General features: G+C 44.9%; 1 protein-coding gene and 1 long non-coding RNA gene across 2 annotated transcripts; both read left to right on the forward strand.

Moving 5' to 3' along the window:
• The first annotated feature begins 366 nt into the window (after positions 1 to 366).
• LOC109732647 (uncharacterized) lies at positions 367 to 2951 on the forward strand. The gene is made up of 2 exons (XR_002225429.4): positions 367 to 656; positions 2647 to 2951. It is a non-coding gene; the product is annotated as an uncharacterized lncRNA (long non-coding RNA).
• Positions 2952 to 9878: 6927 nt separating this feature from the next.
• LOC109732645 (uncharacterized) lies at positions 9879 to 11766 on the forward strand. Its single transcript, XM_020291825.4, has one exon. The coding sequence runs from the start codon at positions 10031 to 10033 to the stop codon at positions 11519 to 11521; it is 1491 nt and encodes a 496-aa protein (XP_020147414.1). The 5' UTR covers positions 9879 to 10030; the 3' UTR covers positions 11522 to 11766.
• Positions 11767 to 13595: the final 1829 nt, after the last annotated feature.

Here is a 13595-nt window from a genome sequence, read left to right on the forward strand (position 1 = left end):
AAGTTTATGATTTTTGGTTGATAACATGTCACACAAGACAACATTGTGCAGGTTTTATATTTTTTGATTTTTTTAATTAATGGTGCTCATTTGACTCGATCGTGCTAGCTAGGTTTTTTTTGTAAATGATCGTATACCAACTTTAGTATTTTTCCTCGTTAGTGTGGGGAGGACTAGGATAGAATTTGGGCTTAGGGTAGAAGAATAGGAAAAAAGATTCTGGGCCGCTGGATCAGGCATGTACGCCACGGATTCGAGTGGATGGATCTGTGCTGAAAACTACACAATTCTGTGCTAACATGTCCCTTTGCTCCCCACTAATTTGCTCCAGGTCCTTCTGCTTCAAAACGACTCTCGTTGTCGGTCGCTACCCGTCCCCCTCTCTGGTCGACGGTGGCGGCTGCCCAGATCGGCAGATCCGTTGCTTCCCTGGTCGACAACGGACACGGTCTCCTCCTCCCTGGTGGCCACAGGCGCCCCGCCCGGTCAGCTGCACATTCTTAGATCCGGAGGCCAATCTAGTAGAGGTCGAGTCCATGGTGATGTTGCCACGGTTTCTCCTCCCCGGTGCTCCTAGATCCAACAATAGCTCACTAGAGGCAAGGCGGTGGTTCTTGATCTCCTCGCCTCCTTCGCCTTGCAGGCTCGGCAGCAAGGTCAGCTCCGTTTCTCCCACTCCCCTCCCCCTTCTCCCTCCTATAGTTTTCTACTGTACTGCCAGGTGCATGTTCTGAGGCTTGTTGACTTGTGCTGACTTCTTCTCCACTCTCATTTTCGTGGTATAGTCCTGACATCCATCAGCTTTGAGCCAACAGTATACGCAAGCTCTCATGTACCAATCCTTGGGTGCATACTCTTGTATTGCCTAACTAAACATCGATATAATAGGGAAAAAATCACCAGGTTAGACACTTCTGAAAATGGTCTACAGCTCACATGTGTAAGCTATAATAGGAAGACATCCCATAGGGAATTTGATCACCCTGCTTGCAACATAGGAATAAATAACAAACGCAAAACACAAATTGTAAAACATTCCAGCCTCCTAAGTATTAAGAAATATTCCTATATAACCGGCCAGAGTATATAATGTTATGAACTTACAATGCAAAACCATGCTGAGTACCATATAGATTGAAACTAGGATCCTTGTAGCACTGCTAGGAATGGATAACCATTGGTTAGTAATGGTTCAGACCTTCAGTTTTTTTTGACAAACAATGGTTCAGACCTTCAGTTAATATACACTGGTGGCTCGATAACTGAACATTCAGTTGTTACATACTCCCTCTGTAAACTTTTATAAGATCGTTTAGATCACTACTTTTGGGCGTGAAGTTTACAGAGGGGTTACTAACTAGTGGGCGTGAAGCAAGAAAATATACTAGTGGGCTTATTTCATATACCTACTCTCTACTGTATGGCAAAATATCTTGAGTCATCAAGGTGATGAAGGGGCCCAATAGAAGTGAAGAATACATGATCCTTTTCTTTTTCTCGTTGAAAAATAGTTTTTCTGTAAGCATCGATAATTTATAAAATCCATTTACTGGTTTGGGTTGTAGATCAAAGGAGGAGGCCATAGATAGGTGCTTTGGAGAATGCATATTCTTTTGTTAATATAATCGGTGCATTCTGTTCAAGCTTTATAGTAAAAAAAATTGAATGTCTTCTTCCAGAAAAATAGAAGTATTCACACTTGTTTGCTGAAAAATCTTTTTATCAAGGAAATTTGACCTGAGGGTCAAACGGGTGTTTACAGGATGACCTAACTTGGTGATTTCATGAACACATTATATTTGGCCCATTTGAATGGGCAGCCAAGTGTTGTACGATGCCATTTTGTTCACTGGTAGTAGTAAACAGTTTATTCCATATAACACAAGAGAAGAAAACCTACAGTTCCTCGGAACACTATGATATATTATTTGAGCACTACATGAACACATGCTGATTGGAGCCCGGTTATGATCGAGCCTGAAGCCAAAATAAAATAAAATCAATGACAGTGGTAGAATCACTACAACCACACTGATGAACTACATCTTGATAAGATTTTTGATACTAGAAGATGGTTAACTATGTAAAGGGCTAATTGATTCAAACTTATGTTGCAGAAAACTGGTTAAGCCAGGTTCATAGTGGCAAGTATTGCTGTATTACTAGGAGCAATTGAATTGTCAAAGTCTGATGCACTTTAATTGGTTTTGCACAACATGAAGTGGTTTACTTTGTTCATTCTGTGATATGAGTTATTCATCTTCACCATACCACTAACACAGGGAAAAAATGTGTCCTTGTAGCAGCTGTGAACTCCTTGTGTCAAATTATTATTGAACAAGACTTTTTTAGAATCTCTAGTCTCTACATACAAGAGCAGGAAATACTTCTCTTCCATGTATTTGACTCATGTTTCTGCTTTGGATCTGGTGCAGATGTGCATTTGTGCTACCGTAATATATATTTGCTTATTTGTTGTTAGAGTTTCTTTTTTTCCTTTCTTAGAAGGCATGTAGTATTTTCTTTCTGCTACGCAGCGTCCAGATTTGTTCTTGCTTATTACAATGTATTGTCAATGCATATTTAAGTACACTTACACGTCTTGTGCTCAAAACTGAATGATTTGTTTGGTGCCATCTTTTCCAGCACATGAAGACTCATGAGCAAGATGCACTATAACTGGAGGCAAAAGGGAATAACTTTTCTTTGATGTGCAATCAGATAACAAACCCAATGCAAGCTTTGGTAGTGATGCTTATTTAGCAGGGACCACTTCAGACCATACTCGGGGCTCTCTGTTCATGTACTAGAAAAGGATCGTGTCATGTTAAGTTATATATGTATGTCTCTTGTGTACTCAAATTAGGATGGATGTCATGCACTCAAATATTTCTACCTATGCTGATCCATTTGGACATGTATTCAAAATTTGTGCTTGACATGTACTCGTATATTTGTGTCTGGGGTGCTCCAGCTTGGGATTTACTAGGAACATAATCGCCTGGTACAGCTTGGGATTTACAAGGAACGGAATGACCTCAATGCTGTGAAAATCTGAAGTTGTCCATATTAGATATGAGAAAGTTAGGGCTGTTACTGCAAAAAGCCATGTTTTATCTCTGACCGTGAGTAGGGGGGTTCTCATCAAATGTACAATAAGTGCCTGAGGACCTCCACTCCTATCTGTACCGTCCATATTCAATCCAATAGCCTAGGATCCTTTTTTCTATTCTTCTACACTAAGCCCAGATTCTATCCTAGTCCATCCCCGTTAGTGTGTCCTATAAAACGACGAACGGCGAAGGTTTCATATGTTTACGATTTTTTTTAAATTAGTTATGCTCAGTCAAAGCCTTTGAAACCCCGCTGACCAGCTCAAAACCCCTCTAAACCCCGCGGGGTTTCGCCTAACCCTAGCTTCGAACGTCAGCCGTCCGATCATACCCTAGCGCCAAGCAACAGCCCTCAGATGTGGTCTTCTAGAAGGAATTCCGAGGGCAAGCTGCGTGCAGGCTCCGCGCCGTTGGATCACATGGACGGCTCTGCATCGTTGGATCATGGGGCGATCCGCGAGAGGCGATCCGCGAGACTTGTTGGTTGTGCCTCCCCTTTCTTCTGCTGCTTATTCTGCGGCGACGAGAGGAGCCACTCCACCTCTGCTTCTTCTCCAACGGCGAGAGGAGCCACTCCTCTGCTTCTTCTTCTCTGGCGACTTTGGGCGATATGTCGAGCTCCACTTCAGCCTCCCGCCACTCGTGGACCCAGTATGGTCCACTTCCCATGGAGCGATGTCCTGACTGCCCACGCAGCGCGTCACTGATACGGTTGACTTCGAAGGAGGTCAAGAATGGCAACTATGGGCGCGAGTTCGTGAAATGCGAGAGCAAGCCAGAGGGGCAGGTTAGATCTCATGATTTTTCTCTGATTTCTTTTTCTATTTGCTTTTAATTCTTTTTCGATCTGGGATTTAGGGTTCATGTTTTCGTTTCAGATCGTGAAGAAATGCACACATTTTGAATGGCTGGATGACTACATTAAGCAGATTCAATTCAATGGGGCCCCAACCCAGGAGCTCAATCTGCCGTCAGCACCAACGAATTTGGTCTCTGAAAGTGCTGCTCTGACAGTTGGGGATGCAGATCTGAAGGGGGAAATAAAGAAGATGAACAAGAACTTGAAGCAGATGATTCAATTGAACAAGCAGGTGAATCTGATAGCTTTAGGATTTTATCCCTTTTATTTCTATGTAGTTGCTCTAGGATTTGCTTACTTGTTGGTCATCACTCGTTAGAGATGTTCTTATTGTGGTGTCATGTGCTCTAGGATTTGATTAAATTTGTGGATCATGTGCTCTACGATTTGCTTAAATTTGTGGATCATGTGCTCTATGCTATGTGTTGCTTAATTTGTGGATCATGTGCTATATGTTCTATGTTGCTTAATTTGTGGATCATGTCAGTTTCGTCAGTTTTGTACACTTTCAGTTTCGTCAGACAACACCGACCGCAGAAGAAAAAAAACGTAGTTCTAGGGCCCAAATTGAAACTAAGCTCTGGTTGGGCCGTCTCATTGCTTTGAGTGTCGAAGGCCCACAAAGACAAAAGAGGCCTAGAAAATAGTGCACGCGCTGGCTCTGTTTTTTTCCTTGATTATTGCCATGGTAAATCCTTTTATTGCCATGCCGAACAAAAATAGTGCATGATGGTAAATCGATTTATTGTTGGACTTGCCCATGTCCAATTTATTTGTACATATCGTGGCAATTTCCTTCTGTATATAGCCTACGGCACAACACTTTAATTTTTTGACATGCGGTTATTATAAACATGTTTTTGTTGCAATAAAAATATTGTATACACGATTTTTTGTTTTTGTTTTTGTTATTAAAAGCATGTCAGGCTTAATTATGTAGATCATGATATCCATTTGAAACTACGTCTAAAATAAAGTCCGGTGGCATCATTGGCCACCATATCCATCTAGAGAGCATGTCTAGGGCCCGGCTACGGCACCATATCCATCTACCGATATCTCAGGTAGCAAGCGTACATCCATAACATAGAAAGTAGCAACCATAGCATACTTCTTACGTAAAACATAGGGTGCCCTAAACCATAGCATAGGCCACAAACTATTCACAAATTAGCTTGTTTTTGTTCATATAATATACGGAATAGGGCCACCAATAATTCAAAAAAAATAGCTTTTCTTCTTCTTTTCAACATCAACATGGATCATTTTTCTAGCTTTAGTTTCCTTTTTGACACTTCAACTAGTCCATTATCCGCGCGTGCGAAAACTTGACCCTACTCTAAATGGGCCATTTAAACTTGACCTGCACAAGTACACACCATGAATATAACAAGACGAATGGGCTACCCTCCAACCATTTTTACAAGGCTAACCCCAAAACTTGGTGGTTTTCATTGAGGGATACCCTTTCATTGATTGATTTAGCAGAAGGGCTCGTGTACGACAGCATATCCATCTAGCGATATCTCACGTCAAATAAGATAGAAATAGCAAGCAAAACACAGATAACCAACGACATATCAAATAGGGGTAGCAAGCATAACATAGTTCTTAGGGGATAACACGACAGAGATAAAAAGTTCACGGTACAACCAACGACATAATTAAGATGGAAATATATAAAAGATAAAAAGCCCTAACACCCTAGGGCAAGACAAGCTCACGAGATCGGGCCTTCACCACCATCTTCACTGCGCCTCCTCTTCACTGCTCCTCCTCTCCATGCCGTCCTCGCGGATGTAGTAGGGGAGGCTGTGCATACCCATCACGGGTGGGGAACATGCAGTCGAAGTTTGTGAAGATGTTGTGGGTTGTGAATGCGATGAATTCGCATCCACACCAAAACACATTGCCGAGGAGGTAGCACGCATCAAATCTGTTGGTGAAGGTGACGGTGAGCCCTATCGGCGGAGTCTGGAGTTTGGACGCACTTCCTCCAGTCGGAACATCACCGGCGAGCCCGCCGGGAGGTGGGCGAAGCCCGCACCGAGGAACCACTGGGCAAACCCCCTTTCACCCCTCCAACGTGAGAACGCCCACACGCGGAGCGTCCTCTCCACGACGACGCCTGCCGGATACCGTCTCTCCGGCACGGTCGGTGGGAGCTGGAAGGTGGGGCCGTTGTACTGCATCCTCGCCTCGCTTTGAGAGTTCTCTGGGTTTGGGCGAAGAAGAGAAGGGGGCGGGACAAATGGATGTATGGAGAATAGGTGGAAGGGTGGTGGTTTAAATAGGGAAAGGGGAAGGGAAGGGGAGTGGCACTGGCCGCGCTTACGTTCAAACGAGCCTCGTCGATCGATCGATATGCCACTTTAATTGCCAATAGGTTTTAATTGACACGTTGAATAGATGCGAGTGGATAGAAAAGTGTGAAACAATGATCTACATCGAGGAGACACACGTGGGAGATGCGGCGAATCAGCGGCAGCAACCGTCCCTGCGTCCGTGGCGGCTCGCGTGAAAAAGTGGCCGGTCAGTGCATCGTGGCGGCGGGCAGCGGTGCATGTAGGTAGGCTAGCTACGTGCATGCATAGCAGGCTAGCTGGACATGTCGTGCATGCTTAACAGGCTTCTGGCGTTGCGGCGCGCGCACGGCCCAACGGGCGAACAGCGGCACCATCCGACGCGACCCCACTCATCAGGTCCAATGGGCGACACAGTCAGCACGGCCCCACTTGTCAGAGTTAACAGTCAAAGCACTGACCCGACGGCATCCACCGTTTGTGACCAGTTCTGAGGGTTTCGGGCAAGGGAGTGAGGAAAAGTGAGCAAAAGTTAAAAGCATGAGGATAAATGAGTATGGCTAAGAAACCAAGGGCACAGATGTAAAAATCCCTTTATATAATGCCATGGTATTTTTCGGTATTTAAGTGTATATAAGCCCATTAATATATCCCATGCGCTCGGTTGGGCGCCCTTATGTCCTGGTTAAAGCGAGACGTAGGGCAGCCTCGCCTGAAGCAAACGCGGCCGACCAAGCATGCGAGGCCACAACCTCATTTTTTCCCTTTTCTTACATCTTTATTTTTGTTTTTCATTTCTGTTTTAATTTTGTTTATACTTCCAAGTATTTTAAATTTATACTATGTTTCTAAATATAAGTCCCTTTAGATATTTCAATACAAACTATATATGGATGTATATAAACATATTTTAGAGTGTAGATTCACTCATTTTGCCCTGTATGTAGTTCATATTGGACTCTCTAAAAAGACTTATATTTAGGAACGGAGGTAGTATTTATAAAAAACACTTTCCATAATATAATTGAAAAATGTTAATTAGGCATTTGAAAAATGTAAAATGTGTATAGAAAAAATCTTACTCATGTATATGAAAAAATACAATGTGTATGAGAAAATTTGATCTTTATTTTAAAAATGTTAATCAAGCATTAGAAAAATGTTGATCTAGTATTTTGAAAAATTTACCCAAGAATTTTTAAAATGTAAAATGTGTAAAAAAATCTCATGTATACAAAAAAAATATACAATGTGTATGAAAAAGTTGATCATGTATTTAAAAAATGTTAATCAATCATTTGAAAACATGTTGATCGGGTATTTGAAAAATGTTAATCAGCCATTTGAAAAAAACTAAATGTGTCTATAAAATGTTTTGCATCTATATAAAAAAGTATACAATGTGTTTGAAAAATGTTGATCGTGTATTTGAAAAATATTAAATGTGTATAAAAATGTTCCTGATATATACGAAAAATGTACAAATGTTTATAGAAACATAGGCATCAAAAACATATGTTTGAAAAATTGTTAATCACGTATACTCAGATTGTATACGCAATTTTAAAAATGGTTCATTATCATTAAAAAATGTTCAGCGTGTATTTGAAAAAATGTTGACCATGTATCTGAAAAAGTGTTCATAACATGTTTTTAAGAAAATATACATCATGTATTTGAGAAATGTGCAACGTGTATAAAAAAAATCACTTGTACATTGAGCACTGAAAAAATATACATGTGCTGAAGAAATATGAAAACTGAGAAAGAAAGATAAAGAAAATGAAGAAAACCATGGAAAAACAAAAAACTGAAGCATAACGAAAAACAAGGAAAACCAAATCCGGTAAAAAAATGAAACCAAAGAAAAAAGAAAAAAGAAAAAGGAAAATAAAACAAGAAAACCTGAGAAGTGCAAAAAAGAAAAGAAAACGCAGAAAACATGAAAAAAGGTGAGAAAACCGAGAAGAAGAAAAAGCTGAAGAAAAAAACACCGGTAAAAACCTGGAATAAAACGAAGAAAAACAGTAAAAAATAGAAGAAACAAAAAGAAAAGGACACCGATAAGTGCCACACGTGTGGGCGTTAGGGGTTTGCCCACACATTTTGTGTGGTGTATAAGAGGAACAGCCCACACACCTACGTGTGGGCAAAACAAGTAATGACCACACACCTCTTTTTTTTCCTCCCGATCCCTCTCACACGCGTACATGTGGGCGAAATAGATAACGCCCACACGCCCCGTACGTCAGGCCTCGTACCTGGTGGTCCCGCACGCCCCGCGTACAGTCACCGCGCGTCCCGCAGTTGCCATGGTCCAGACCCTCGTCCATGTTCGTTTAACTGCAGTTGCCATGTCGCTGAACTTCGATTGCCATGTCGGACAACTACAGTTGCCATGGTTGCTCAACTGCAGTTGCCATGTATGGTCTGGTCTACTGCAGTTTCCATAATTTCAAAACTTTAGGAGTTGCCACCCACTAACACTAGGCATTTGCCATGTAACACTAAAAAAGGCATGGCAAAAAACATGTTCGGGTAAAAGAGAGAGTTGCCATGTGCTCACAAGCATACTAGGGCAGTTGCCATGTAAAATGAAAGAGTTGCCATATGCTTACATGCACGCTAGGTCAGTTGTCATGTACCATGCAAAAACACATGGCAACTCGGGTAAAAGAGAGTTGCCATATGCTTACATGCACGCTAGGTCAGTTGTCATGTACCATGCAAAAACACATGGCAACTCGGGTAAAAGAGAGTTGCCATCTGCTTACAAGCAAAGCTAGGGCAGTTGCCATGTACCCTGCAAAAACACATGGCAACTGCCAGCTTTGGGTGTGGGCGAGGAGACGGGCGTGTGGGCAAAATGATAAACGCCCACACACCAGCCCCCTCTGCGTGCGTGAAACTGGTGTGTGGGCGAATTGCTAAACGCCCACACACCAGCCCCCCGTATGGTGAAAAAGAACGTGTGGGCGACCAGATGAATGCCCACACACCAGCTTAGTCCTACGTGGCACACAAAAACTGCTAGAACGCGCCAAGATTCGTGCAGAATTGGTTGGACGAGGATCCATGCATGTGGGCGAGTTGCCAGACGCCCACACGTGTGGGTGTTAGACTTTTCGAAAGAAAATAGAAAGAAAAAAACAGAGAAGAAAAGCGCTAGCAGCAAACGAGCGAAAGCCTCGATCGCTAAGAACGGGCCGGCCCAATACTGTAGGCGGGACAGAAGGTACTCTTGCTATAAGCGAGATATAGGGCTCGCCTTGCTCGATTCCAGTGATGCGCATCTGACGGATCGGGATACGTTCGTATCTCTTGCAATCTGGCAACTGTTCGCCATTTAATTTTTCCTCTCCCCACTTCCCCCAAAAAAATCTAAATATCTGTGCGTTAATTTTGCTACAAAAAATCTTGTACCCTAATTGAAAATGAAAATCGTTCTCAAAAAAAAATTTGAAAACGAAAATCTGAAACTAGCGAAATTCACATTGCACGATGATCACATCCCCCATGGCCATCTTCCTAAGTAACTTCAGGCATGGAAAGCAAGCATGAAGTTCGCACCCCCGATGTCAACACCTTACAACGCACTCCAATTCCACTCTCCCTCCTTCCAAAAGGTCTCATAAACTGCTGTATTTCCGCCCGTGTTCCTTCTCCCTTGTTTCCATCTTCCTTTGTATGCAGCCTTCATGCATGCATGACTGACTGTCTAGCTAGCCCGAGCAGTAGAGCTAGTGCATGACGTGATGGCTCCAACCTCCCTGCAGAGGCCGAGGAAGCCGAGGTGCCCCTCCCACGCCATGCTCTCGCTCTCCCCTGCCCTCCTCTCCCTCCTCCTCCTCGTCCCCTTCCTCTACCTCCTCATCCACCGTTCCGCGTGCTCCCCGCCCTTCAGCAACCTCACGACCGCCAGGCGCTCATCCTCGAGCGTCAGCGGCTTCGCCGGAGACCTTCGCGACATCGAGTTCTCGTGGAACCACCTGCCCTTCATGTCGTCGAAGCCGCCCCCCGCCAAGCTCAAGATCGCCGTGTTCTCGCGGAAGTGGCCCGTGGCCACGGCCCCCGGCGGCATGGAGCGGCACGCGCACACGCTGCACACGGCGCTCGCCGCGCGGGGCCACCGCGTCCACGTGTTCACCTCGCCTCCGCCGCATACCGAGGCCGCGCCCTCGCCCTCCGCCGATGGGCCTCAGCTGCATTTCCTTGACGGCACCCCCGGCCAGTGGCGGTGCGACGAGGCGTGGAAGCTGTACGAGGCCGAGGGCGACAACGATCCATTCGACGTCATCCACTCCGAGAGCGTGGCGGTGTTCCACCGGTACGCGCGCGGCGTGCCCAACCTGGTCGTGTCGTGGCACGGAATCTCCCTGGAGGCGCTGCACTCGGGTATCTACCAGGACCTCGCCCGCGGCGAGGATGAGCCCATGTCGCCGGCGTTCAACCAGAGCCTGTCGCAGTCGGTGCACCGGGTGCTGTCCGAGGTGCGCTTCTTCCGGAGCTACGCGCACCAGGTGGCCATCAGCGACTCCACCGGGGAGATGCTCCGCGACGTGTACCAGATCCCCGGCCGCCGCGTGCACGTAATCCTGAACGGCGTGGACGAGGCGCAGTTCACTCCGGACACGGAGCTCGGCCGCGCCTTCAGGGAAGAGATCGGGCTCCCCAAGAGCGCCGACCTCGTGCTCGGCGTGTCCGGGAGGCTCGTCAAGGACAAGGGCCACCCACTGCTCTACGAGGCCTTCTCCAAGCTCGCCCTCCGCCACCCGAACGTGTACCTCCTCGTTGCCGGCAAGGGGCCGTGGGAGTCGAGGTACATGGACCTGGGACGCAACGCCAAGGTGCTTGGCGCGGTGCCGCCCGGGAAGCTCAGGGCGTTCTACAACGCGCTGGACGTGTTCGTGGACCCGACGCTGCGGCCGCAGGGCCTGGACCTGACGCTCATGGAGGCGATGCAATGCGGCAAGCCGGTGGTGGCCACGCGGTTCCCGAGCATCAAGGGAAGCATCGTGGTGGACGAGGAGTTCGGCCACATGTTCGCGCCCAACGTGGAGTCGCTGCTGGAGAGTCTGGAGGCTGTGGTGCAGGATGGCGCCCGGCGCGCCGCGGAGCGCGGCCGGGCGTGCAGGGAGTACGCCAGGTCCATGTTCGCGGCCACCAAGATGGCACTAGCGTACGAGAGGCTCTTCCTTTGTGTCAAGAACGAGACCTTCTGTGCGTACCCTTCTGAGTTTGATTAGTTTTCTCAGCAGCATGTGCACTTGCTTAGTGATTTATGGCACACTAATAATCATAAATACAGTATGTTATTTTTTCTTTTTCTCTCTCCTGCTTCCCACATGAACTGCCAGCTATGGATATTAATCGGGTCTAAATTGTTTTAGGGAATGAGCGACACCTTATTCATAGCATAACAACTTTAGGCTGCTTGTAATGGGTAGTATCATAGATAACTAATACTACATTCCTAATGCATAGTATCATATACCGGTATCATAGATAACTTTAGCTATTGTCATGCATGACACATACTAGTAGTATAATATTTATTATTATACGGTATCATGATGATACTCTCATTACGACCAGCCTTATACAAAGTTTCAACTAAAAAAATTATACAAAGTTTTCCGAATACATTTGGAGGTACATCATAAAAGCTAAAAGAGTTCGAAAAAATCACACATCCTATCATTTGGAGATACGTCATAAAAGCTAGAAAGATGCAAATTTGTGACCCTCGGGGTACCCTCGGACCCATCTTAGTTCAACCAAATGAACTGAATTTTCTGAAGTTATGTGGCTTCTGAAATTTTAGTTCACTTTTTTTCTTGAGGGAAAGCCTCATGGCACTTTATTTAAACTGTGGCAGAGTTACATTTAAGAGTATATGTGCTAATAAAAACCTGTCATCTACCCAATCATATCTAGTTTTACAATCATAACAAAACCTAGCTAGATAATGTGTCAATCCATTTGCTTCCCTTGGACAATGCTTGAAAAAAGTGGAAACAATCTGCAAGTATTGCTGCATTAGGGCTCCAAATGTCGGTCCTCCCATTGCACGCTTCAACCAGCTCGACAGTCGGACCACAATAACCTTAGTGCAGCTCACTTAAGTAATTAGCTTCAGATCCTAAAGCAACTTCGGCGTCCCTGCAACAGCTTCACCCCAAGAATTCGAAAGAACTGCGGCTAAGGCACCACCGCACCAGTGCCATTTACAAAACAAAAGACATCTGCATCTACTAAACCTCTAAGCTTCCTGGGAAAGAAGTCATGTGGTTGATCGAGGCTGTGATGGGCCCATGAGGCCACCCTGTCAAACAGTGTATATATGTTGTTTGATAGCTGGTTTGGGCTGCCTCCCTTACCGCTTTAGCGAACTAGCCACGGTAAAGAAAAAAAAAGTCCTCCAGGAAAAAGCCACTGCACAAAGTCTCCCCCAGCCTCAGTTCCTAAGATTTTTTCCTTCCTAATATGTGAATCATGGAAATATGTTTAAACCTAATTGATGGAAATATGCTTCCTGATGATGCATGGAGATATGCTTTCCAATTTTTTTCCTTCCTTATACGTGTGCTTGTGATTGCAATGCCCTAAGTTTAATCGTAGACTTCTCTTAAACCGAAGCGAAGCAGTACAACTGGAAACATGTATGCTGAAGCGTGAGTCAGTACAACTGGAAACATGTATGCTGAAGCGTGAGTAGCACGGAAAGTGGCATAGCTTTTTCGGGTTGACGAATGTGTTTAAGCAAGCAGAAGAAGTCTCGGAATTGACAACTACTTCCTCCGTTTCATTTCACTATGGATTACATACGAAGCAAAATGAGTAAATCTACGCTCTAAAATGCATCTACATACATCCGTATGTGGTTCATAGTGAAATCTCTCCAATGACTTATATTTAGGAACGGAGGGAGTATATCGTTCGTCCTACGCCATCCGCTTCAGACACACTAGCTATTTGAGACGACTTTTGACTGAGCTGCAGGCACGTTCAATTCTGGGCAAACAAGTATGTGGCTCGTTGCTATATTTTCCTGAAAACATATCCGACATTAATAGTTAAAGAGATTGATATGTTATTTCACCTGGCGGCATGTTTCCCATGAATCACATAACATCCTTTTAGTCTGCATATAACTTCAGACACACATATCAATACATGATTCACATGTGTAAGGCGCAGACTAAATGGGAGAAACGCAAAAAACAAAAAAGTGATGCACAAAGTAAAAAAGAAATGGAGGGAGTACCATATACAAACTGGTCACACGACAGGAACTCCAAGGCACATCAACATGCGGCA

This window comes from Aegilops tauschii, chromosome 3 (assembly GCF_002575655.3).
Source record: "Aegilops tauschii subsp. strangulata cultivar AL8/78 chromosome 3, Aet v6.0, whole genome shotgun sequence".
NCBI classification, from domain to species: domain Eukaryota; kingdom Viridiplantae; phylum Streptophyta; class Magnoliopsida; order Poales; family Poaceae; genus Aegilops; species Aegilops tauschii.

What these genes read in the sequence shown, in the direction of transcription:
- LOC109732645 (XM_020291825.4), top strand. Translation starts at nt 10,031, where the DNA reads ATGGCTCCAACCTCCCTGCAGAGGCCGAGGAAGCCGAGGTGCCCCTCC.